Genomic DNA, 23,311 nt, shown 5'->3' with positions numbered 1-23,311 from the left:
CTCTCTGCAGTACTGGACTGCATTATACAGACTTCTAGCCATTTAGAATGGGCATTTATTGCCACCAAGAACATGCTTCCTTCAAGGGGGCCAGCGAAGTCAATGTGAATACGTTGCCACAGGTTTTCAGGCCAGTCCCATGGGTATAGGGGTGCCCATACAAGCTTTTGCCTTCTCTTCAATAGCACTGTCCAATCCAGGCCACCAAAAATAGCTTTGTGCAATTCCCTTCATGCGCATTATTCCACAGTGACTGGAATGTAGCTGTTCTAACATCTGTGATCTCAGTGGTGGTGGAATAATGACACGTCTCCCCCACAACAAACAACCAGATTGGACCGATAACTCCGTCCTCCTGGACATGTAGGTAACAAGGTCCAGTGAGACCGGAGAAGTTTGTTGAGATTTTCCATGCATCACCAGGTCCATAACTTGGGACAATACTGGGTCAACGCGGGTTGCCTTCTTTATCTGACTAGCAGTGATGGGTGTATTCTCTACCTGTTCAAAGTAGAAGATTTCCTTTTGGACACTATCTTGATGTTTGACCGGCAAAGGCAACCTTGAGAGGCCATCTGCATTGCCATATAGAGTGGATTTCTGATATTTGATTTCTTATGTGTGTGTTGAAAGTAACAATGTCCAGTGTTGCATACAACTAGCAGCTAATGGGGGAATGCCTGTGTAGGGTCCAAAAATTGACGTCACAGGTCGATGGTCTGTTAGAAAAGTAAACTTTCACCCAAACAGGTATTGATGAAACTTCCGAATTCCAAAAATAATTCCTAATGCCTCACGTTCGATTTGGGCGTAGTTAGTTTCTGCTTTGCTTAGAGTGCATGAAGCAAAAGCAATAGGTCTCTCTTCTCCCGAAGGCATAATGTGTGACACGACTGCTCCCACTCCATAAGGGGAGGCATCGCAGGCCAATTGTAGGGGTAAGGATGGATCAAAGTGCGTTAGAACTTCAGAATTTAGCAATGCATCCTTAGCTTTGTTAAATGCAACATCACAGGCTTCAGTCCACTTCCAGGCCTTGTTCTGCCCAAGGAGCTCATGAAGTGGTTTTAGCAGTGTGGCTAACTGTGAGATGAACTTTCCATAATAGTTCAGTAGTCCTAGAAATGAGTGCAGCTGGCTTACATTTTGAGGTGGGGGAGCCTCCACAATAGCTTTAACTTTTGCAGGGGCCTTATGAAGACCTGCAGAATCAATGAAATGTCCCAAATATTCAACAGAGGGCTTGAAGAATTCATGCTTGTCTTTGCGAACTCGTAGGCCATACTCTTCCAGTCTTTTTAGGGTAGCCTCTAAATTCTTTAAGTGATCCTCTTCATTCCTGCCAGTGACCAGGATATCATCCAGACAGCACTGAACTCCTGACAAGCCACACAAGATCTGGTCCATAGCCCTCTGGAACAGGGCTGGAGCAGACCTTATTCCGAAGGGTAGGCGACAGTATCGATAAAGTCCCTTATGAGTCACAATAGTCAACAGCTCTTGGAACTTTTTTGACGTGCATCTGTAAATATGCTTGACCTAGATCAATCTTACTGAACTTTTGTCCCCCAGCCAGGCCTGCGAAGAGGTCATCGATGCGGGGAAGTGGGTATTGCTCTGCACACAACACAGGGTTGACAGTGACTTTAAAATCACCACAAAACCGGAGGGAGCCATCTGTCTTCACTATTGGAACAATAGGAGTGGCCCATAAGCTATGGGTAACTGGTATTAGGACTCCACTGGTGACCAGGCGCTCCAGGTCTGCTTCAACTTTTGGTCTGATGGCATATGGCACAGTTCGGGCTTTCAGATATTTTGGTGGACTGTCAGGTTGAATGTTCAATGTCATAGTGATTCTCTTCATACTTCCCAGATCCTCTCCAAAAACAGCAGCATGTTTCCTTAGTATAGGGGTTAGACTGGTTTCTTCTTTAGTCATCCGGTGCACTTCTGCCCAGTTCAGCTGAATCTTCCCAAGCCAAGACCTACCCATTAAGGCTGGGTAATTACCTCTCACTACAAACAGTGGCAATTTAGCAGCCTGTCCATTGAGCTCCACCTTAACATCAATAGTGCCCAACATGGGCACAGCTTCTCCTGTATACGTCTTCAGAACAGTTTTTGTTGCCTTAAGCGGAAGATGCTGTAGCTTTTCTTTATACATAGTCTCGGAGACTAGCGAGATGGCTGCTCCAGTGTCCAGTTCCATGTGTATAGGTTTGCCGTCCAACAACGGGGTTACCCAGTATTCATGTGAGCCCACTGCCAAAGACAAAACATGCAGTGGCACTTCCGCTTGCGATGAGGTTGTCACCTTGATCATCCTGGGTCTGCTCTAGGGTATGCAGGGTTCCTCTTTTTGTTGGCCAGACCACAGGCCTCTTTTTCTTTTGTTTACAGGCACACTCAATGTGTCCCTTTTTCCCACAGTGTCGACACACCAGGGCTTTACACCAGCAGTCTGATGCCTGGTGACCTGGCTTACCACAGCGGTAACATTTCTGACTCTGCACAGTTTTGTGGGTAGGTTCTTGTGACACTTTTTGCACCCTAGGGGATGCACCGATGTATTGCGCCTCCCTTGTAGCCAGTTCCATGGAGACAGCAATATCAACAGCCTTCTGTAATGTAAGCTGAGCCTCTGTCAGTAGGCGCTTCCGTATAGCTTCACTGTACAGGCCACACACTAACCTGTCACGCAGGGCATCATTTAACATCTCTTTAAATTCACAGTGTTCTGCTAGCTTTTTTAAAATTGCTACAAATTGTACAACTGTTTCATCTTCTTTTTGGTCTCTTTTGTGGAACCTATATCTTTCAGCAATTACCAGTGGTTTTGGGGAAAAATGGGACCCCAGGATTTCCACAATGTCACTGTAAGATTTAGTCTCAGGCTTAACAGGATGTAGTAAGCTGCGTAGCAGGGAGTAGGTTTTAGCCCCTACAATACTTAAGAATATTGGCACCTTCTTCGCTTCTGTAATGTCATTTGCAATAACAAAAAGCTCAAAACGCTCAGTATACACATGCCACTGCTCTATATTCTCATCAAAAGGTTCCAGTGGACTGGTCAGAGTAGCCATGATTTTTAGTTTCACTTTCACAGTCAGTGCAAACAAGCAGTTTTTTTGGTCTGTTTTTTTACCTTGACTTCTACTTCCTTCTGTTACGGGAGCAGCACCACAATCCCATCCATCGTCACCACTTGTTATATCCTTGGAGGCAGTCCAAGGAAGAAATCACTTGAGGCCAGATAGCAGACAGCTAACAAAGCTACCATTTTTTTACACACACAGAGCTCACCTAACTGGCTGAAGCAGGCTAGGCTATCTAGGCTATCTTCTAATAATCTAACTCAGTTGCCATGGGAACAAAAACCATGACAACCAAATACACAACAAGTATATAAACCTATTAACATATTTGTATTCTTATGACTTGTGATTTGAAAGCATACAAATTCTATGGGGTGGCTCTATTCACTCAGATTTTTTTACCTCAGTACTGTCTGTGGTATATTTTAGATATAGTGCTACTACTATGCCCCCAATCCCTGTCCCCTAATGACTTAGTAATTTCTTCTTGAACTGTTTATTGCCAGGTATTACAGTTAACCCATTGATTTTTCTGATGCCACCATAATTCATAAGTGCTTGTTATGTCAAGGTCCTTTTCCATTGCCAGGCTTTCAGCTAAAATGCCTGTTTGAAGACACTATCTAAAAAAATTTATTACCTGAATCCAACATCAGAATGCATTGCAATATCCCAGGATTCCTTGCACTGACGGTGTTGATTCATTGGATTGTGAAGGACTATAAGCAGAGAGTTATCTTGGGTGTGGTAATAGAAATCAATACACCTGTATTGTTGGGTTGCATTGTGTAAAACCTGAAAATGAAAAGAAATTAATACTTAAGACAGATCCTTCATACAGACAAATGGCACCCTCAACTTCTACAAGAGGGCTTGATTGTGCCTTGTAGGGATGTCCCATAGTAAGAGATGGTAGAGAGGCTCACTATACCAGAAGCACCAAAAGGCATTCTGCCTCTGGCAGACAAAAGGTCTCTTTAGCGTCCCCAGGCATGTAGAAGCTGTACTCCCACAACTACATGCATTAAAAGAGTGCCACTAGCTATACCCATGCAGTCAACTAACTCCACTAGCAAATTCATAGGAACCAGAACTTGATCTTCTCCTACCGCCCACTTTCATCTCTTTGGGATGCAACCTCAATGCAATATTTCAGGTGTGGCTGGAGCTGTACAGAAAAGAAGTATCATCCCCTTGCCTACAAACATGCAGAAAGAAAATAAATCTACTTCTTTTATGGGTATATCACATTATAAGTTCATATTGCATCAAATTCACTGTACTATCACTGCTGATGTTCTCCATATTTACTGCTTTCCAGTAAATTTTTCTAGCCCATTCTGTGTTGTGCATCCTTTTTAATGCAGGTACTGGCTCTACGTTGACTCTCATTTTATCTTATTTTATATGTATCATTTTTGCAGAATGCTAGAGCTGAAATGAGACTGAAATTCATTTATATATCATAAATTATTGGGTTGAATCTATTTTATGAATAAATTCTAGCTAACTGAATATTCAGTTTACAAAAGAAAACTCCTTAACAGCAATATGCAAAAGGATATGTAAAGGTGTGGCAGACAGAATATTGCTTTCCATACAGAAAATGAAATGGTATGTGCCAATTTTAATGAAGAAATTTAATTACTAGAGCTGATGAGAAAAAGGAAAAGTTTTTACAAGACTTCCATTTTGTGTTGAAATTTTGTTTTCATGGACATTTTATAACCATCTTTATTAATTACTACCAGTGGTATAGATATTAAGGTCCATCGCATTAGTAGGAATTTCCCATATATTGTAATTTAGGACCAGATTCTACCTGGTCTTTACATGCGTGGTCAGTGTGATGGGAAGAGTACAAAAACCTAAGCAGAACTACAGCCTCTGTAATTCAACAGAGCACAGGGTCTGCTCCGTCTCAACTCCCCCTTGGGTTCATGGCAGAATATCTCCTCATACCCTCTGGGTCAGTACAACTCTGGGATACTCCTAACAGGCACAATCCTAGGGTACATTGTGGAAAGAACAGACCACAATGTATTTGCACTACTGCACTCTGATTAATCTTTTACAGTTCTTGTTTCTTCTTTCCTTTACGATAAATATCAATCATTATCCTATTTCTATTATGGGTTTCCCATATCCATGGGAGTACTACCCATGAAGAACTTGAAGGACAAGGACCCTTTGTTCTTGCTGACAGTCATGAACACTAATGTCTTCCATTTATTCATAAAATGGATGCAGGCAAGCATTCCTAACCCTTGGAGCCAATGTCATTGTTGCCACAGAAAAGCCAATCCTAGGGATAAGTAGAAAGTCCCTTCTATCACATGTTCAGTCTGGGCTCCAATGCTAAAATGGACCATTACAATGCTGTTTTTGAGTCATGAACAAAATTACAAAATAGATTAAAATGACAAACTCATTTAGTAAAAGTCACCAAAAAGCAGTTGAAGAATAATGGCATTTGGTAACCATTTATCAGGGCCAAATATGAATCAGTGTCCTATCAGTAAAATAAGAACATAAGAACGACCATACTGGATCAGTCCAAAGGTCCATCAAGCCCAGTATCCTGTCCTCTGACAGGTACCTCAAATGAAATGAACAGACAGGTTATCATCAAGTGATCCATGCCCTGTCACCCAGTCCCAGCTTCTGGCAAACACAGGCTAGGGACACTATTCCTGCCCATCCTCGCTAATAGCCATTGATGGACCTATCTTCCATGAATCTATCTAGCTCCCCTCTGAACCCTGTTATAGTATTGGCCCTCACAACACCCTCTGGCAAGGAGTTCCAGAGGCTGACAGCATGTTGCATGAAAAAATACTTCCTTGTGTTTGTTTTAAACCTGCTACCTATTAATTTCATTTGGTATCCCTTTGTTCTTGTATTATGAGAAGGAATAAATAACACTTCCTTATTTATTTTCTCTATACCACTCATGATTTTATAGACCTCTATCATATCCCCCTGTAGTCGCCTCTTTGCCAAGCTGAAAAGTCCCAGTTTTATTAATCTCTCCTCACACGGAAGCCGTTCTATACCCTCAATCATTTTTGTTGCCCTTTTCTGAACCTTTTCCAATTCCAATATTTCTTTTTTGAGATTGAGTGACCACATCTGCACACAGTATTCAAGGTGTGGGCGTACCATGGATTTATATAGAGTCCATATGATATTTTCTCTCCTATTATATAACCCTTTCTTGATGATTTCCAACATTCTGTTTGCTTTTTTGACTGCCGCTGCACATTGAGTGGATGATTTCAGAGACCTAGCCACAATGACTCCAAGATCTCTTTCTTGACTGGTAACAGCAAATTTAGACTCCATCATTGTATATATATCGTTAGGATTATGCTTTCTAATGTGCATTACTTTGCATTTATCAACATTAAATTTCATCTGCCATTTTGTTGCCCAGTCACCTAGTTTTGTGAGATCCTTTTGTAGCTCTTCACAGTCTGCCTGGGACTTAACTATCTTGAGTAGTTGTGTATCATCTGCAAATTTTGCCACCTCACTGTTTATCCCTTTTTGCAGATTGTATATGAATATGTTAAATAGGACTGGGTCCAGTACAGACCCCTGCAAATGAGAGAGAAGAGCATTTCTAGCATTTATTCCTACCCTTTGTTTTCTATCTTTTAAGTGGTTACCATTCCATGAGAGAAACTTCCCTCTTATCCCATGACTGCTTATTTTGCTTAAGAGCCTTTGATGAGGGACCTTGTCAAAGGCTTTCTGAAAATCTAAATACACTATATCCACTCGATTGCCTTTGTCCGCATGCTTGTTGACCCCCTCAGAGAATTCTAGTAGATTGGTGAGGCATGATTTCCCTTTACAAAAACCATGTTGACTATTTCCCAACAAATTATGTTCATCTATGTGTCTGACAATTTTGTTCTTTATGATAGTTTCAACCAATTTGCCTGGTACTGAAGTGAGACTTACTGGCCTGTAGTTGCCAGGGATCACCTCTGGAGCCCTTTTTAAAAATTGGGGTCACATTAGCTACCCTCCAGTCATTTGGAACAGAAGCTGATTTAAATGATAGGTTACATATGACAGTTAATAGTCCTGCAATTTCACATTTGAGTTCCTTCAGAACTCTTGGGTGAATATCATCAGGTCCTGGAGACTTATTACTGTTTAGCTTATCAATTTGTTCCAAAACCTCCTCTAACGACACCTCAATTTGGGACAGTTCCTCAGATCTGTCATCCAAAAACAATGGCTCAGGTTTGGGAATCTCCCTCACATCCTTAACAGTGAAGACTGATACAAAGAATTAATTTAGTTTCTCCACAATGACCTTATTATCTTTGAGTGCTTCTTTAGCACCTCGATTGTCCAGTGGCCTCACTGGTTGTTTAGCAGGCTTTCTACTTCTGATGTATTTAAAAAAATTGCTATTACTTTTGGAGTCTTTGGCTAGCTGTTCTTCAAATTCTTTTTTAGTCTTTCTAATTATATTTTTACACTTCATTTGCCAGAGTTTATGCTCTTTTCTATTTTCCTTATTAGGATTTCTCTTCCACTTTTTAAAGAATGCCTTTTTGCCTCTCACTGCTTCTTTTACTTTGTTGTTTAACCATGGTGGATCTTTTTTGGTTCTCTTTTTATGTTTTTAAAATTGGGATATATATTGAGGCTGAGCCTCTATTATGGTTCTTTAACAGGTTTCCATGCCACTTGCAGAGATTTTACTTTTGGTACTATACCTTTTAATTTCTGTTTCACTAACCTCCTCATTTTTGTGTAGTTCCCCTTTCTGAAATTAAATGCTACAGTGTTGGGCCACTGTGGAGGTTCCCCACCATGGGGATGTTAAATTTAATTATATTATGGTCACTATTACCAAGCGGTCCAGCTATATTCACCTCTTGGACCTGATCCTGTACTCCACTTAGGACTAAATTAAGAATTGCCTCTCCTCTTGTGGGTTCCAGGATCAGCTGCTCCAAAAAGCGGTCATTTAAGGTGTTAAGAAACTATATCTCAGCATCCCTTCCTGAGGTGACATGTACCCAGTCAATATGGGGATAGTTGAAATCCCCCATTATTATTATTATTATTATTATTATTATTATTAATTTTTTATTTTAATAGCCTCTCTAATCTCCCTGAGCATTTCAGAGTCACTAACACCATCCTGGTCAGGTGATCTCTAATATAGCCCTACTGAGATATATTCTTATTTTTCAAGCATGGAATTACTATCCATAGAGATTCTATAGTACTATTTAGTTCATTTAAAATTTCTACTTCTTTTGATTCTATGCTTTCTTTTACATATAGTGCCACTCCCCCACTAGCATGACCTGTTCTGTCCTTCCGATATATTTTGTACCCTGGTATTAATGTGTCCCATTGATTATCCTCATTCCATCTGGTTTGTGTGATGTGTATTATATCAATATCCTCATTAATACTAAGCACTCTAGTTCACTCATCTTATTATTTAGACTTCTAGCATTTGCATATAAGCATTTTAAAAACTTGTCATTTTTTGGCTGTCCCCTGTTGCATGACACAATTGAATGAGACTTTTTTTCATTTGACTTTTTCTCATCAGATCCTCCCTGTATTTTATCATTTTCCATCCTCTCCTCCTTATTAGGACATAGGGAATCTCTATTTATAGATCCTCCCCTAAGAGATGTCTGAATCACATGCTCCTCCGCACTTGTCGGCTTTCCCCCAGTCCTTAGTTTAAAAACTGTTCTACGACCTTTTAAATTTTAAGTGCCAGCAATCTGGTTCTGTTTTGGTTTAGGTGGAGCCCATCCTTCCTATATAGGCTATCCCTCTCCCAAAAGCTTCCCCAGTTCCTAATAAATCTAAAACTCTCCTCCCTACACCACAGTCTCATCCACACAGTGAGACCCTGCAGTTTTGCCTGTCTAACTGGCCCTACACATGGAACTGGAAGCATTTCAGAGAATGCTACCATGGAGGTCCTGGACTTCAATCTCTTACCTAACAGCCTAATTTGGCCTCCAGGCTCTCCCTCCTATCCTTCCCCATGTCGCTGGTACCTATGTGTACCACGACCACCGGCTCCTCCCCAGCACTACACATAATACACAAAATGCTCTGTATCCTGTTACTAGCACTCTATGCCCCAGCCCCTAGAGCTATTGTGCCTACGAGAATCACAGCTCATAAATACCTGAAGAAGAAGATGTGGCTCATAATGTTCAGCAAAACTCCAGTCTGTCAAATGCCGCTGCTGAGTCTTTTGTATTTCCACTAAATCTGTCTCCGGCCCATGCCTCTGTTGTTTAACCTCAAAGTACATCAAAACAATAAAAAAATCAGTATTTTAGTATTCATTTGTTTTAAACTGAATGTAATTCCATTGACTTAACTATAGTGAGGAGCATGAGGTACAAAAGAATATAGAACAGACAGTGCTCAGTGCAGCATCATAGTTAACTGCATAAAGCTGCACATGTGTAAATCTATATGGAAATGTTTTAGTAAGAATAAAAATTGACAAAAAGATTTTGCCTTTGACTGCTTTATAGTCAACATAATCTAAATATTTCTATTGTTAGGTTATATGCTTCTGAGTGCTGTAAGCAATTACAGACTTACAGATAGGTCTTGTGAAGTCACTTTAACATGGCTTTACTTATCTAGGGCTAAATGGCAGACAGATGTTTGTGAAGATGCCAAACCACACAGTCTGTTAGATTAAAGTTTGGCAATCTCTCTTAAACTCTTATTCTAAAATTAATCTCTTGTACTCAATAAGTAGCACAGCATTGCCATGAGAAGGCCCCCTCCACCCTCCTTCTTGGATAGTGCAGAATTGCAAGAAGCAGATTTTACAGTACTTTAAAGCTACTGGACTTTAAGGTATTATCCCAAAACATAATAAAATTAGGACTGTCAATTAAGTGCAGTTAACTTACATGATTAACTCAAAAAATTAATCATGATTAATCGCACTGTTACACAATAGAATACCAATGAAATTTATTAAATGTTTCTGGATGTTTTTCTACATTTTCAAATATATTGATTTCTATTACAACACAGAATGCAAAGTGTACACTGCTCACTTTATATTATTATTTTTATTACAAATATTTGCACTGTAAATACAAAAGAAATAGTATTTTTCAATTCACCTCATACAAGAACTGTAGAGCAATCTCTTTATCATCAAAGTGCAACTTACAAATGTATATATTTTTTTGTTAGATAACTACTCTCAAAAACAAAACAATGTAAAACTTTAGAGTCTACAAGTCCACTCAGTCCTACTTCTTGTTCAGCCAATTGCTAAGACAAACCAGTTTTTTTACATTTATGGGAGATACTGCTGCCTGCTTCTTATTTACAATGCCACCTGAAAGTGAGAACAGGCATTCGCATGACACTTTTGTAGCTGGAGTTGCAAGGTGTTTATGTGCCAGATTTGCTAAACATTTGTATGCCCCTTCACACTTTGGCCATCATTCTAGGGGACATGCATCCATGCTGATGATGCTCATTAAAAAATAATGCATTAATTAAATTTGTGACTGAACTCCTTTGGGGAAAACTGAATGTCTTTGGCTTCAGCTTTATTTTACCCTCATTCTGCCATATACTTCATGTTATAGCAGTCTCGGATGATGACCCAGCATGTTTGTTTGAAGAACACTTTCACAGCAGATTTGACAAAACGCAAAGAAGATACCAATGTGAGATTTCTAAAAAAATAGCTACAGCATTCCACCCAAGGTTTAAGAATCAGAAGTGCCTTCCAAAATTTGAGAGGGACGAGGTGTGGAGCATGGTTTTGTTTTTTACAGTGCAAATATTTGTAATAAAAATAAATATAAAGTGAGCATCATACACTTTCTATTCTGTGTTCTAACTGAAATCAGTATACTGGAAAATGTAGAAAACATCCAATATTTAAATAAATGCTATTCCATTATTGTTTAATAATGCGATTAATCACGATTAATTTTTTTAATTGCTTGACGGCCCTAAATAAAATTAACACCCACATGGAGATTCACAAAGAATCCTCAGCAAGAGGAATTCACTTTGTATAGTCTTTAATATTCCGTCAAGCCACATGATAGAACATAGTTTATTCCATTCATTATACTATTCATCTCCGAAGTGAAGAAACTAATTTCTTACTTTGTTTACAAGAGGATCAGCCAGACCGTCTCCTCCACGTTTGTCATTCTTTTCTATATGCATTGGAAATTGAACAGAGAAGAAACATGCTAGAGTTCCAGATATTTTCAGAAATTGTTATTCTGTTGTTTACTTTATTCCTCTTTGTTATTCACATGTTGTGGGCACATTCTAGCTCAACCTCCAGAAAGCTACATATATCCTTTCAAGCTTTGCCTTATCAGTATGGAAGGAGCCCTGCTTTGATGATGATAAAGTACCTAATAACATTCTTGACCCTACAGAAGATCATAAGAACACAGGACTTTCCATCGATTCATCAAGTCCAGAATCACATCACCAGAACAGATTACTACCTGATTCTTTACAGAAAGGAGGAAAATACCTACCCTGTATTTTAGCAATTGCATAATGCTGGACAAAGGGAGAGAAGAGTTAATGCTTTCCCAACTCTGCGGTAGTTAGTTAGAACACCCAGAAGGATGAAGTTTGATTAGCTTTATTTCAGCACGTACGCAGTAAGCAACATTATTATTCTGTTGTGGTAATAAAATTATGCAAACCTTTAAAACATTTTTTTATTGAAATTAATGGTGTTGAAAGGTGCCAAGCTACCAGCTCTGTAGATATGACATCCTCTATTTGTGCACGGACTAGCTAGAGCACGGGTACAAGTGGAAGCTTCTCCATCCTGCTTTCCTAGTATGCTCAGCCCTGAACATGAGGGCCCCACCTCTAGGAGTAAGAGGGTATTCAGTTTCCTTGACCCATTTGTTGTTCACCTTCTCTGCTGAGATTGCTAACTAAAGGGCCAATTAGTGACGATTGTGGTGGTGATTTCATGATTTAAAACTTGTTCACTAAAGACTTTACTCAGGCTACCATATTCATTTCATATAGGCCACCAAGTAACAATCAGATGGCAACATCTTTTTGGACACTACAAGAAGCAACTAGAAATTAGCTTTCATAACTATATTGTCATTAGATCACAGAAAGAGAGGCTACTTCTCCAAGTAGTAACTACAGTAACTGGAGTTCTTTGAAAAGTGTTGTCTATGTATATATTCCACTGCTGGCAGCGCACATGCACATGTGCAGGGTTTTTTGGCCAGTAGTTTCTGTTGGGGCTGTGCATGTGCCTTGAGTGTCCTTGTGCTCTGCACTGAGAGCATAAAGAATGGAGTGGCCCAGCTGCCACTCAGTTCCTTCTCTATTTCAAAATCCAAATCATAGGACCAGTGCTCAGTAAATTTTTTCAGACAAAACACCACAACTCCGCAGTCAGATGTGACTCTCAGCCAGCCGGTAAAACAGAAGCTTTAATAGTCAATAGGAACACAGCGTAGGACAGAACTTGTTAGCACATTAATCAGTGACTTTCAGCCAAGTCCATCTTGAGGGGAGAGCAGCCCAAGGCCAGGGCTCTGGTCCTCCCCTTGCACCCCAAGCCAGCTGAGACTGACTTGCTTCCAGCTGCCTAGCTCCTGCCCTGCCTGTTGCTCCTCCTCTGGCCTTTGAAACACTCAGATCAGCTGCCCACTGGGAAAACCGAGACCATTTTGCCATGTAAGCCAGATGTGTGGAGGGCTGTCTGCTTTCCAGGAGGATATGCTGAACCACTTCCGAGCATGTCCTTTCCTCCTGGCCTAACCATTGAGCAGCCATGCCATGAGGTGGAGTGCCACTAGGCTGGGGTGGAGGAGGTGGCCCTGGTCCTGGGAGAGCAGGTCCAGGTGGGATGGCAAAGGTGGGGCGACTGCCAGGCTTGTGAGAGTCCCGTATTAATGTTGCCTGGGCCATGCTGGCACTACCAGGAGGACCCAGGCCCTGTCTATTTTTATGTTTTCTAAGACCTTGCCGATCAGCGGGATCGGGGGGAAGGCATGGAGAAGCTGGCCCGACCAGGATAGGAGGAAGGCATCGGAGATGGTGCCCACGCCCAACCCGCCCTGGAGCAGAAGCGGGGAGACTGGTGGTTTTGCCGAGTCGCGAACAGGTCCACCTGGGGAGTTCCTCATTCTTGGAAAATCCTGTGCACCACCTCTGGGTGCAGTGAACACTCATGCTAAGAGGACAAGTCTCGGCTCAGATGATTCGCCTGCGAGTTCCAGGCGCCTGGTAAGTGGTGGGCTTGTAGGCAAATGTCGTGGGCTAAACAGAAGTCCCACAGCCTGAGGCCTTCCTGACAGAGGAGTGCGACCTGCCTTGCCTGTTGATGTAAAACATCGAGGCTGGGTTGTCCATGAGTGCCCTGACAACTCTGCCCTCCAGGTGCAAGTGGAAGGCCACGCATGCCAGATGGACTGCCCTGAGCTCCTTGACGTTTATATGCAGGGCAAGGTCCTGCGCAGACCACAGACCTTGGGTCTGAACCTTCCGCACATGGGCTCCCCACCCCAGTCCAATGCGTCGGACATGAGCTCCACTGATGGGGGCTTTCCCCTGAATGGAACCCCATGGAGTGTGCTCCCTGGGGAGGACCACCATTGTAGGGGGATGATCACTGGTTCGGGCACAGTGAGGACTTTGTCCATCCTGACTCTGGACTGGGAGAACACTGAGGCTAACCAGAGCTGGAGGGGCCTCATCCTGAGTCTGGCGTGGCGAACCACATAAGTGCATGCCGACATGTGACCCAGGAGCTGGATGCATGCTCTGGCTGTGGTCACGGGGAACCCTGTGACTGTGTCTATGAGCCCTTTTAGGGTCTTGAATCTGTCCAGTAGGAGGGAGGCCCTGACTGTTGTTGCATCCAGGACTGCTCTGATAAACTGTATGCGCTGGTCTGGGACTAACATGGACTTGGTGTCGTTTACCAACGGGCTCAGGGTGGCACATGTGGATAGGAGGAGCACCACGTGATCCTGCACCTGTGACCTGGAGCTGCCCTTGACCAGCCAGTTGTTGAGATAGGGGAAGATCTGAACTCCACAACATCTGAGGTAGGCCGCCACCACAGACATGCACTTTGTGAATATCCTGGGAGCAGTGGACAGGCCAAACGGGAGGACCGTAAATTGGTAGTGTTCCTGCCCAACTGTGAAACGGAGGAAGTGACTGTGCCCCTTGAATATATGAATGTGGAAGTACGTGTCCTGCAGATTGAGGGCGGCAAACCTGTCCCTAGGATCCAGGGAGGGGATGATGGAGGTCAGAGAGACTATGCAAAACTTGAGCTTTACCATGTACTGATTCAGGCCTCACAGGTCCAGGATGGACCTGAGCCCCCCTTTGGCCTTCGGGATAAGGAAATAGCGGGAGTAGTATCCTTTGCATCTGAACTCTGCTGGCACCACTTCCACACTCAAAGGCCACGGAGTCACCACATCTCCTGCTCGAGAGGGGATGGAGGGTGATTGGATGGGGTAGACATAAACTGGAGGGTGTAGCCTCAGGAGACCCAACGGTCCGAGGTCAGCCGTGACCAGTCCGGGAGAAAAGCACACAACTGGTTGGAGAAGGGAAGCTTTATTGTGGATGGATCCCTGGTATGAACTGGTAAGTCGCCCCTGTGCATCCTGTCAAAACTGATGTTTTCTGCCTGTTTGCCCTTGGAAGGTCCAGGTTGGGGGGCAGACCAGGACAGCCTCTGCGGGTGTTTCTAATAGTTCCATGACTTTTTATAAGGGGGCTCATATTTAGAGTGGGTGGCCTGAGTGGGAGCCTGCTGAGGCTTAAACTTGGTCCTGGCTGGAGCCGGGACATGAAAGCCAAGTGTCTTAAGAGTTGTGCGAATCTTTCAGGCCGTGCAATTTCATGTCCATCTGTTCCGCAAACAGGGCCTTGCCATCGAACAGAAGGTCTTGCAAGGAGTTCTGTGCCTTGCTAGACAGCCCAGACAGCAGGAGCCACAACGCCCTCCTCATGGACACTGTGGAGGTCACAGACCTTGCAGGTGTACCTGTGGCATCCGATGCTGCCTGCAGGGTCACCCTATCAGCCATTGTACCCTCCTCGACCAAAGCCTTGAACTCCTTCTTGTCACGCTCCTGGAGGGAGTCCTTGAATTTGGACAGAGAGCCCCACAAATTGAACTTCTTTGTGGAGTGGGAGGGCCACCCTGCCCGGTGCCAAGGCCGAGAAGACACTGAAGAGGAAGTCCGAGGGTTCCTCCACATCCTTGGCTTGAAGGTTGAGGCTCGATGCCACCCTTTTCAACAGTTCCTGGTGGGTCTTAGAGTCCTCCTGCAGAACAGGTGGAGGAGGGGCTGTAATTGCCTCATCAGGAGAGGATGAGAATGGTGGTGCGGTACTCTGCATGCCCACCAGTGCCAGATGTCCGACCACTTAGTCGTCCTCTGGATGTGGAACCGGAGATGAACGCCCCACCGACTCCTTTCTGGGAGGCTGAGATAGAAGGTCTAACAGTTTCTCCAAGGCTCTGGCCACCGAGTGAGCTACCACGGAGGGTTGCCCATTGGTACCACGGTGCCAGCCAAGGAGCCAGGTGCCACTGCACCTGCTGTGGCACCAGCAGAGCAGGCTGTTCAGCCTGACTAGCCTGTCTCATTGACTGATGACTATGAAGAGAGGCCGGGCTGGCGTACGAGCTGCCACTGTTTTGGGACTGGGAGGAGCAGCAGCATTGGGAATGGTGCCAACCACGAGACTGTGATCCCAGCATGGAGGAGCGGGAGTACTGCTGGTAGCAGCTGCTCCACAATTGGCTCCACATTGAGCTCTCCTTTTAGCCCTTGTGTCTGGCTGTTCAAACTCAGCAGACAGCCACTCCACCTCCACGCTCCAACCTGGCAGCAATTTCCCCCCCTTTGCTTCACAGATATTATGCAGGACACAGCAGGCAGCTAAAACCATTGGGATATTTTTTTCACTGAGATCCAATCTTGTGAGTAGACAATGCCAGCATCCCTTCAATCTACCAAAACCACATTCAACTGTCATTCTTCATCTGCTGAGCTGGTAGTTAAATCATTTCCTGGTCCTGTCAAGGTGGCCAATGTACAGCTTCATGAGCCGGGAAGCAAGCGGTAGGCTGGGTTGCCCAGGATCGCTACTGGCATTTCAATATTTCCAATGGTAAGAGGAGGTTACTTACCTATAACTGGAGGTTCTTTGAGATGTGTGGTCCCTATCTGTATTCCACTGAGGGTTTATGCATGTGCACCATGCATCTGGAGCTGCAGATTTTTCAAGCACTAATGTCCGTTGGTATGCACATGCACCCTTGGCTTACCTCATGGTTTCATCAGGGGTGCTAAAGGGTGGGGCAGACTGACCACATCTCCAGTTCCTATTCCACTGCAAATCCAAGAGATCTGCAGCTGAGAGCAAGGAGGGCGGGAAGTAGAAGACAGTTAGGGAACACACATCTCAAAGAACCTTGAGTTACAAGTAAGTAATCTCCTCTTCTTCTTCGAGGGATGATCCCTATTGTATTCCATTGAGTGTGATTAACAAGCAGTACCTAACTTGGAGGAAGGTGCAAAGGTGAGGATGGAATGGTTGAGCAGAGGACAGCTGCGTTAAATGCATCCATCACAGAGTCATGCAACAAGGCATAATGCCTGGCAAAGATATATACTGAACTCCACATGGCCGCTCTATGTATGTCCCAAAGCAAAACATCATGGAGAGTGGCTGCAGTTGAAGCCTGGGCTCTCATGAAAAATGGGCCCTCACTCCAAGGGATGGAGGCACTCCCAGCAACTGATAGCATAGTGAATACACCTCATTGGAGATTCTTTGTGGAGATTGCCTGTCCCTTAACCCTCCTGGTTACTGTGATAAACAATCTAGGAGATTTCCTGACCAGTCCTGTCCTCTGCAAGTAGAAGGCCAAGGCCCAACAGCTGTCAAGGGAGTGAAGTTATCACTCCTATTCCAAAGCATGAGGTTTCAGAAAGAAAACGGGTAAGTGGATGGTTTGATTAATATGAAACTGGGATATGACCTTTGGCAGAAATTTGGGATGTAGACGCAGGGAGACTTTATCCTTACAGAAAGTGGAGAAAGACAGGTCTGCCATCATGGCCCCAAGTTCACCTACTCTTCTGGCCAAACTGGTAGCCACAAGGAAGGCGACTTTAATGGAAAGGAGGGACGTATAGCAGGAAGCCAGCAGCTCAAAGACCTGTTTCATTAGTGCCAGCAGAATTCGGTTAAGGTCCCACTGGGGGGCAATAGGTTGTACAGATGGGAAGGTTCTGATGAGGCCGTTCCAAAACCTAGCAGTAAATGGGTGTGTAAATGTGGAGTGTCCTTCCATTGGAGGTGAGGTGGAGGGTGGAAAGTGCTAACTGCTGCTAGATGGTCCTCGAAATAGTTGAGGGCAAGACCCGATGCCTTCAAGGACAGGAGCTCATTGAAAAAAAGGGGAATCTCCATCTGTTCTGGGGAAAGCCCTCTCTGTTGGGTCCAGGAGGCAAAGCCGTTCCACTTGGCCCAGTCAGAACACCGAATGGACTCCTTCCTGCTGCTCAAGAGGATGTCTTGCACTTCTGATAAACACGCCTCTTGTAGAGAAGATGCCTATCCAAATACCATGCTCTGAGGTGAAATGTCTGTGGATCAGAATGTCTAATCTTGCTGCTGTGTTAAGTCAGTAGCTCAGGGAAAGTGGGGATGGGAAGTGGAGGGTTAGCTGACATGTTGGGAAGGTTGGGAAACTAGAACTGTCTGCGGCTGAGTGGGGCAATCAGGATGACTGTTGCTCTATCCCACCTGATCTTGTGGAGTACTCATGGCAGGGGTGATAGAGGGCAGAAGGTGTAGCTGAGCTTGTCTGATCAGTGGAGAATGAATGCACCACCTTGTGAGTGGGGACCAATACCTCTCCTGGAGTAGTATGTGCTAAACTTGTTGATGGGGGATGTGAAGAGGTCCCTGGTTGGAGTCCCCCATTGGTTGAAGATGTTGCTTACTGCGGTGTCATGGAATTCCCACTCATGATGGGTCACGAATTGTCAGCTGAGTGAGTCTGCAATTACGTTCTAAGTCCCCAGAAGATAGGCTGCAGATAACAGGATCTTGTGGGCAATGCACCAATTCCGTAGATTGACTGCCTCCATACACGAAGTAGTTGACTTCGTGCCCCCTTGTTTGTTGATGTAGTAAATGGGGGTGGCATTGTCCGACTTGATAAGAATATTATGGGAGTGAATGGATGGAAGAAATGCTTGTCATGTCTTCTTTACAGTCCTGAGTTCCAGAATGTTGATGTGCATCCTGGATTCCCGAGGGGTTCATGCTATCTCCTATGTGTGCTCCCCATCCTATGAGGGACACATCGGTGATGACTGTCGTGTCTGAGGAGGATGGGAGAAAGGGGACCCCCAAACACTTGTTGTAGGTCCCTCCAACACTGGAAGAAAGAGAATACCTCAGGAGGAACCATCAGAACCAGATATAAGGCATGGCACACTGTTGAGTAAACTCTCTGGAGCCACATCTGGAGGCAGTGAAGGCAGAAGTGAGTGAAGGTGGTGACGTATGTGCACAAGGCCACGTGGCCAAGGAGGGATAGGCAAGTCCTGGCCTGAACAGGACTGTTGACTGCTCTGTGTAGTGGTTATGTGGTCGTCCCTCCCTGTCAGGCTTGGAGGGAGGCCACTCTACCTTACTATGCCAAACAGCAAGTAGACAATTAGCAGGCTAGGGCTCTGGCCCTCTGGTCAGGGTACAGCAGGAAGTAACCTTACTGGGACAGGTGGTCTGTAGCTCTGGCCCTCTGAGTAGGACAGAGTAACAGGGAGTCTTTAGCTGAAGCCTCCTGGATGGGGTAGACAGCAATTGACACAGTCTGGGGACTCTGACCCTCGGGCAGGGCAGAGCAAGGAGCAGTCTTTAGCTTCAGCTTTTGGGCAGGAGCAGACAGCAATTACAGTTTCGGGGCCCACAGCTACCTGGCTGGGGCAAGCCACAAAACAAGGCACAGGCCTGCTGGCCTAGGGTAAGTAATCCACCTCCCCAGGAGTGGGGCTGGTGACAGGAGGGCAGGGAGAGCCAGGCCCACCCTACTCCACCATGGCCCTGTCCTGGGCCCTAGCAGTGGTGGGTGGTCCCGCCAAGGGGTCAGTGGGGAAGTCACCAAAACATGACGACTTGTTTCCTCGCAACACAATCGGCCTAATGTCTGGTTCCCCTGGACTACTACCTACTGCCCTTCCTTGGCATGGCTCCGTAGCTCATGGGTCCTCAATCTCTTCAAGATAAACACCAGACAGCAGTATCAGCAACACCTCTACAAGCTGGTCTCCTCTGGGGGCATGGCACTGCACCGCTTGGTCACTGGGCAGGAGTTTGGCAGCAAGGCAGGGACATCTGCCTCCTTCCCTGGCTCTGGCTCAACTGAGCTGGAGGGCCTCCCTTTTATATTTCCTGTCCTGTCCCTCTGCTTCTGGCTGGCTTGGCTCCATCCACTGGCGGGGGGAGGTATGGGGCCATTCCTCTCCATCAGGCTAAGAGGGAGGCCACTCTACACTCTTCCTCACTACACTCAGGCTATGAGTTTCTGCAGAGACTGGAATCTGTCCCTTGGTAGATATGCTCATGCTGTGACTGAGTTCATGGAGGCCCCTATAAAGTCTAGGAACCGTGTGGGGTCCAAAGTTGATTTTTCGACATTGATGCTGACTCTGAGGGAGGAAAGAAGTCTGAGCAATCTGGAGGTTGAAATCCAGGCTTTTTCTCTGGACTGCACTACTAGGAGCCAGTTGTCAAGACAGGCGAATACAAAGACCCCATAATGCTTGAGGTAGGCCGCCATGACGGAGAAAACGTTGGTGAAGGGAGCAGTGGTGAGTCCAAATAGCAGGACCTATATTAATAGGTAGCAGGTTTAAAACAAATAAAAGGAAGTTCTTCATGCAGCGCACGGTCAACTTGTGGAACTCCTTACCTGAGGAGGTTGTGAAGGCTGGGACTATAACAATGTTTAAAAGGGAACTGGATAAATTCATGGTGGCTAAGTCCATAAATGGCTATTAGCCAGGAAGGGTAAAGAATGTGTCCCTAGCCTCTGTTCATCAGAGGATGGAGATGGATGGCAGGAGAGAGATCACTTGATCATTGCCTGTTAGGTTCACTCCCACTGGGGCACCTGGCATTGGCCACTGTCAGCAGACAGATACTGGGCTAGATGGACCTTTGGTCTGACCCGATACAGCCGTTCTTATGTTCTTATGTTCTTGACTCTGTATTGAAAGTGCTGAGGGCCTATTTTAAACCTCAGGAATCATCTGTGGGCCGGATGGATGTCTATATGAAAATAAGCATCCTGCATGACAAAAGCCATAAACCTTCTTCTAATGATGGCTGCTAAGGTGACCATATGAAACGGATTTGCAGATGAACCAATTGAGACAATGGATATCCAGGACTGGTCTCCACCCACCCTTCAATTTGGGTATCAGGAAGTAAGCTGAACTGAACCCCATCCCTTGATAGTCTGGAGGAACCGACTCTATCAAACTTCTTTGTAGTAAAGAGTCCACCTCCAGGGTGAGGATGCTGTTGTGAGATTGGTCCCTGAGGAAGGATCAGGGAGAGGGTTGTGGAGGAGGTAGCATAATGAACTCAATCGTATAGCCATAGTGGATGACATTTACCACCAATTTGTCTTTTGTTATTGGACTCCAAGCTGGTTAAAAAGAGTGCTAGACAACCCCCAAACTGGGTGGGATGGTTGTGTGGCAGCAGGCAAGGTGGTTGACAGCATGCTAGGGTTCCTCAGAAATACCTCGTCGGTGCGGGAGTTGCATTTGGGAGGAGGAAGACTTCGAGGGTGGTCCTAGAGGATGTGATCTTTGAGTCATCTGACACTTCCTTGATGGTTCATAAGGCTGTTGATGGAAAAACTGGGAGGTTCTGTAATGTAGAACTTATGTTTCGGTGCCAGTGTGTAAACACCCAAGGGGGAATGTAGCTCTCGAATCCTTGAGGGTATGGAGGGAATAGTCCGTTTTCTGGTTGAAAAGACAGGATTCATCAAAAGGGAGGTCTTCAATGGTATTTTGTACCTTCCTGGGAAAACCAGTGGAATGGAGCCAAAACTGCCTCCTTATGACAATGCCTATGGCCATTGAGCACAAAGAGGTTTCTGTTGTGAGGGCATCACTACCAGCTTCCGCTCCTCAGTTATTGACTGGAAGCAGGCCCAGTCCAGTTGCATCAGTTTCTCGACAAGTCCTCCAATTTGCAGTAATTCAGGAAATCGGATCCAGCAAATAATGCCTGATAATGCGAAATCCTGAATTGAAGGTTGGCTGAAGAAAAGATTTTGCAGCATAAAAGGTCCAGTCCTTTTTGCAGCCCTTTTGCAGCCTAAAAGGTCCTTGCCCTCCCTGTCAGATGGGGTGGAGTGTGGATACTGTTGCCTCACCTGTCCCATTGCTGTCTGGGCCACAAGTGAATTGGGAGGTGAGAGTGAGAGTACTATGTACTCAGAGCCCTTGGCTGGTACACAGTATCTTTTTTCTGCCCCTTTGAGGTAAGTGTACATGTGGCCAACGTATGCCAAACTGTGCTAGCTGGTTTGATGATGTCACCATTGATTGGGAGAGCTACTGTGGTTGGACTCGATGAGTGAAGTATATCCAGCAGCTTATGCTGAGTGTCTTGGATCTTCTCCAGGGGAATGTGAAGTTCTCCAAGCAGTCTTTGCAAGAGATCCTGGAACTGGCAGTAGTCAGCAGGAGATGGAGGAGATGTTGAAGATACTGCTACATCAGGAAAGGATGATGGTCATCTCTCCTGTTCGGTGGTATTGTTGGATCCGGTCTGAGAAGCTCATCTTCCATTACTGGTTCAAAGCATCTACTCGAAGGCACCCAAGATGGTGAAATAGGTGAAACCTCCTTTATTGAATGGATGGGTTACAAGGGTGAGTATTGGGGCCAGGATCCCCAATAGGGCCAGCAGGATGGATCTGATGGGTGTTGAGGAGGGCCCCATGGCACAGGAAATCAGTGGCTCTGCAGCAGATGGAATGGAGGATACTGCCATGATGTAGAAGGTCTCTGTTGGTACTCATAGTGGCAGAAAGGGATGGATGGTCCCTGATCCTCCTCTGAGTCCTCCAAAGACAAAAACTCGGAGACCTGTTCTGTCAGCAGTACTGTCGGAGCAGATGGAAGTGTGTATACTGACAGAGTAGGGGTGAAGAGTGCTTCAAATGTGATGTGACTGGTGCCATACATAGTGTCTTCCTGGAAGTAGAAGGCCCTAGAAGCTGCGGGGACCATGGCTTTCCCAGGCAAACACTTCCTGAGGTTATAGTGCTTTTCCTGACCTCCCCAGAATCAAGGGCAATTTCTGAGTCCCAGGAAGCGGAGCGGTGATCTTTCCCGGAACGGATGGCTCTCTGATTCTGAGGGATGTTGACTGTGTGTGCAAATCTGCACTAAGTACTGGCGGATCCATCGATTTATGCAGCTTTTTTTTTTGTGCAATTTAGAGCCTGCTTCATCCCCATGACTGGAACTCATGGAAGGGGTCTCTCCCTTCTTAGCTTAGAGGAAGACTTACTGCCATGTTTATGTGCGTGCTTCTTTACTTCCTGACTAGGCCCTGGCATGAGGTCCATAGTAGTGGTACTGCCGATGCTGGCCTTGGACTGCACCAACAATGCATGCGCAAAAGCAATATGACTGTGGCATCTTCATGCTGACATACCTTGCGATGGCTAAAGGTTGTAGTTTAGACATACCCTGAATATAACTGATCTAATTTACAATACTTCACACATCACCTCTGATTTTGGCTTTCACTCTCTCGTCACTATTAAAGCTGCTAAGACTGAACAGGCATAGGACTTCATGGGAGCCTGATTCAGCAAGGTAATGGTGCATGTGCATTGACTTTACTGGGACTACTTGAATTCTAAAGTTAGGCACATGCTTAAGTACGTTGTGGAATCAGGGCTAGAGTTCACTATTCCAGTTGAGTAGTGGAAGCCTTTCCTGACTAAGAAGACTTTCCTGATTGATCTGTACAGATGTTCTGAAAATGGTTACACCAACAACCAGTGCAGAATGGGTTAAATCCTAAACCTATCATTATTGGCAGGTTATTGGCAGGGCCATCCT

The 23,311-nt window shown here is 45.0% G+C and overlaps 1 protein-coding gene across 4 annotated transcripts in view; it reads right to left on the bottom strand.

The window, feature by feature from the left end:
* The window catches only part of SPAG17 (sperm associated antigen 17), a 301,346-nt gene that overhangs the window by 116,838 nt on the left and 161,197 nt on the right, over window positions 1-23,311 (bottom strand). For all 4 annotated transcript variants that reach the window (XR_004372764.2, XM_032773620.2, XM_075071732.1 and 1 more), the window contains exons 15-17: window positions 11,265-11,326; window positions 9,289-9,405; window positions 3,739-3,893 (exon numbers count right to left, since the gene is read on the bottom strand). Coding sequence is in view for 3 of the 4 variants with exons in the window: in XM_032773620.2 (XP_032629511.1) it covers window positions 3,739-3,893; window positions 9,289-9,405; window positions 11,265-11,326 (334 nt within the window). In the remaining variant the exon portion in view is untranslated. The remainder of the gene's footprint in view (window positions 1-3,738; window positions 3,894-9,288; window positions 9,406-11,264; window positions 11,327-23,311) is intronic.

Source organism: Chelonoidis abingdonii, chromosome 1 (assembly GCF_003597395.2).
Source record: "Chelonoidis abingdonii isolate Lonesome George chromosome 1, CheloAbing_2.0, whole genome shotgun sequence".
NCBI classification, from domain to species: Eukaryota; Metazoa; Chordata; order Testudines; family Testudinidae; genus Chelonoidis; species Chelonoidis abingdonii.
The sequence above is the reverse complement of the archived record's forward strand: the minus strand, read 5'-3'. Positions and strand labels throughout refer to the sequence as shown.